The sequence below is a fragment of the Morone saxatilis genome, unplaced genomic scaffold (genome assembly GCF_004916995.1).
Source record: "Morone saxatilis isolate NCDOM2014 unplaced genomic scaffold, NCSU_SB_2.0 Contig1, whole genome shotgun sequence".
Lineage (NCBI taxonomy): Eukaryota > Metazoa > Chordata > Actinopteri > Moronidae > Morone > Morone saxatilis.
Window position 1 is genome coordinate 2,641,160 of NW_023339651.1, and position 3,719 is coordinate 2,644,878.

At 38.5% G+C, this 3,719-nt stretch overlaps 1 protein-coding gene across 1 annotated transcript in view; it reads left to right on the forward strand.

Annotated features, from left to right (window-relative positions):
* Positions 1-1,583: 1,583 nt before the first annotated feature.
* The window catches only part of kctd2 (potassium channel tetramerization domain containing 2), a 6,376-nt gene continuing 4,240 nt past the window's right edge, over positions 1,584-3,719 (forward strand). The window contains exon 1 of the mRNA XM_035669911.1: positions 1,584-2,297. Coding sequence (XP_035525804.1) covers positions 1,938-2,297 — 360 coding nt within the window. The 5' untranslated portion in view covers positions 1,584-1,937. The remainder of the gene's footprint in view (positions 2,298-3,719) is intronic.

Genomic DNA, 3,719 nt, shown 5'->3' on the forward strand with positions numbered 1-3,719 from the left:
CTCTGGGGAAACCACGATGACCTTGTTTTATCATGTTTTTATTGAATCAGTTTCATCTTTTTCTTTGTTGTCAGGGTTTGGAAAGAACAGAAACTCCCTCAGTCAGATTGTTAAATGGTCTAGTAGGCTGATTGGTGAGTCACAGCTTAACCCAGAGTTACAGCGCATAACCAGCTTGATTTTAAATGACTTCCACCTTTTGCACAGTGAATTTCAGCTTCTTCCTTCTGGATGGAGGTTTATAGGTTTATTAAGAGGTTTATTTTCTTGTTTTTACCGGCATTTGTACCTTATTCAGTCTAGTGGTTCTTTATTTTAGTGGTTCTTTATTGTTCTTTCTATGTGAGTCCTGATTTTTAGATTCTGGAGCACTTTTATCTTTTATCCTTTATCATGTTTGTTTCATGTCTATTGTCTGAGTTATTTGTTGTGTCTATATTTCTCTCAGGAGGAGCAATGCCTTGTCTTATAATAGAAACCAAATCTACCTACGGGTAAACAAAGTAACCTTGAACGTGTGTGTGAGGGTGGATTCACAAAAGAATTAAAAATGTGTCTAACACATACAACAGCAGACATGAAACTCATTCTAAATAGTTTGTGCAGCAGAAACTTTAGAGATAATTCAAATGCAGCTGGTAAACAATCCAATCAGAGAAAATCCAAAAGCATCAGAGAGCCCTCATGAGCGTATGTCACCCGTGCAAACAGATAAAACTGAAATCTAACTCATTTTGCATCCGTATGAACATGTTGCCTGTTCTGCTCCATAAAGACTTGTTTGTAATATGTCATAGCGCCTGGCAGCTGTGTTGTTTTGTTGTTGTATGGTGGCTCTGAGGGACAAAACACAGCAATGTTGGACCACAACAACAACAAGATAAAAAGGGAAACACAAACAAATAACAAACAAATTACCAAAACAAAACAAACATCTAAGATACAAGTTAAATTAAATTAACTTAGAGGGGGTTTAACAGGATATAATGCAAGTAGTTCAGAGTCTGAGTGCACTTTTCCAGCTGTCTTAAGTGATTTATAAATGGCACAAAGCTTGGAGCAACTTTAAAAAATCTACACTTGTTGAATGTAAAACTTTACCTGTAATGAAAATATTATCATAATAACATCTTTGTTTTGCGTAAAAACACCAAACGTGACAGGTTTTACAATCTTTGTAACTAACTAACCGCACGTGGATTCTGTCTCAGAAAAGCTCAACAACATTACAGGTGTAGAAAAGAGATTTACTATCATTTTGGCAGATTTTATACATACATTACTGTCTTATTAAATCTCTCTCTGAAGAATTCACTGCTGCACTGGATTATATTGCTGCATATTGAACCATGATTGGCCTCCAAACTTGTGATGTCACAAAGTGAAGGTCAAACATCCAAGTGAAGTGAAGCCAAAAAAATTATTGAGTGTAGGGTGGATTTATTATCATAACGTATTATTCTAACTAATTTATTCATTTAAACTGAATTCCAAAAATGTTTCAGATTAAAAACAGAAAATACTTTCACGCGAATATACAGTACAGTATTCGCTCTTATTTTGAAAAGCGAGGACACAGCGGAAGTAAACAGTAATCACGTTACAACCCGGAAGAATTGCCCTTTTTTTCTCCGATTAACGTTTGAATAGACAAGAATGACCAATTTATCTTGTGAAGCAACGACTGAACGCGATGCTGCTAACATCGCACGGCCTTCGGTGATCATATCTGTGTGTTAATCTGGTCTGCTGGAGGTTTTTAGAGGCGGTCGAGTGCGAGCAGCAACGCCCTGATGACAACCAGCGCGTCGGAGGAAAACACCCTCGCTCTGTTTACAAATCGGCTGAGAGCGATTGTTTCCCCGCAGTGTTTCGTGAGCTAATCGTGTAAGGTTGTTGTTGTTGTTGTTGTTGTTGTTTTTCCGTACGAAGAAAACATGGCTGAGCTGCATGTTGTGGAGCCGAGCGGTACTGGCACCATAGAGCCGCCGGAGCACCGCGACGTCCGGGGCTCCGTGCGCCTGGCTTCGCCCACTCTCATGGTTCCTCCGCGGGGCAGCCAGCTCAGTCCCGGCGGGGTGTCGAGCACCGGCGGCAACGGGAGGTCGGTGTTCGGGTTCCCGGTGAAGAGCAACCCGAGCTCCCCGTCCGAACCGGTGGAGAAGCCGGGCTCATGCTGGGTTCGGCTCAACGTCGGTGGGACCTACTTTATCACGACCAAACAGACGCTGTGCAGGGACCCGAAATCCTTCCTGTTCAGACTGTGTCAGGAGGACCCGGACCTGGACTCTGACAAAGTGAGTCCATGAAGTCTCAGTAGTGGGCTTTATTTGATTTATTTATGGTTTTAATCACTGTAGAGGTCAGTACAATGTATGTTTGTGTCTTCATGATCACTGGTGGCAAATATTTGATCCATTTGTCCCAGTTATAATGTGTTTTTGAGGCATTTCCTCCACTTAAAACTGGTTATTTTCAATGTTTGTAATGTTATTAATGGTATTTCCAATATATCATGGTATTAGAGAAAATGTACACAAAGTTATTATCATATTATCAAACAAAAGGTGTTTTTTATTATTAATCCATCCACTTGAGTGAACATAAAAGTGACAAAGTGAGTACATAAAGTCTCAGTAATGAGCTTTATTTAATTTATTTGTAGTTTTAATTACTGTAGAGGTCAGTAAATATCAAGTAAAATGTACGTTTGGATCTTCATGATAATTGGTGGCAAATATTTCATCAGTTTTTACCAATTACAATTACTTACTCCAACTAAAACTGGTTGTTTTCACTATCATAATATTAGAAATGATATTTCCAATATATCATATTACATCAAATGTGTGCTACGTCATTATCATATAAGCAATCAAAGCCAATAATTGTGCTCTACTGTTATGTAGGATTGCATTTTTTATAGATTGATCCACTTATCCAGTGTCTTTAATGTAAACTCTTAATTTGTAAAGTAACTAGTAAACACATCTGTCAAAGAAATGTAATGAAGTGTAACATTTCCCTCTGAAGTGTGGTGAAAAGTATAAAGTGAAATTGATCATTTATACTTTAAAATGTCCAGAATCTAGAAGCCAGATTTTATGTCTTCAAATCACTTATTTTGTGGATCCAAAGATATTGAGTCTCAACTGAAGGTTCACTCGTTGCCACCATTATGAGAGATTCAGTTCACTTTCCCATCAGACAGAGAACAACACCAAACCCTCACAGCTGAGAAGAACTGGAATTAGGTCACCGTTACGGTTGTGTATTGGCCTGAATTTGGAGATACGATACGTAACACGACACAGGTTACAATTCAATACATTGCTAAACTGTAAGCGGCGAAAGGCTGTGTCAAATGCATAAAGAACACACCTCAATAAGCATAAGATCTGTACTTTTACTTTTTCTGTGCAACCAGTGGGACCTGCATTTGTATTGATCACAGTCTCTGTAACGTCCAGCGTCTCAGCCTTCAGTTTATATTTACAACACTGCTGTATAGACGTTGTGCAAAACAAACTTTACTAACTATTTTCATCAGATTTTAATTGCAACTTGCTTCGAATCAATAATAAGTTAACATCATGAGATCGTATCTTCACATTTATTCCTGATGAGTTTCTGGTCTCAGTCTCTAGTTTCAGTCTTCTTCCATACAGAATGATGTTCATTTAGTAACTGATGGTCCCATTTAGAGTCAAACAGACCAT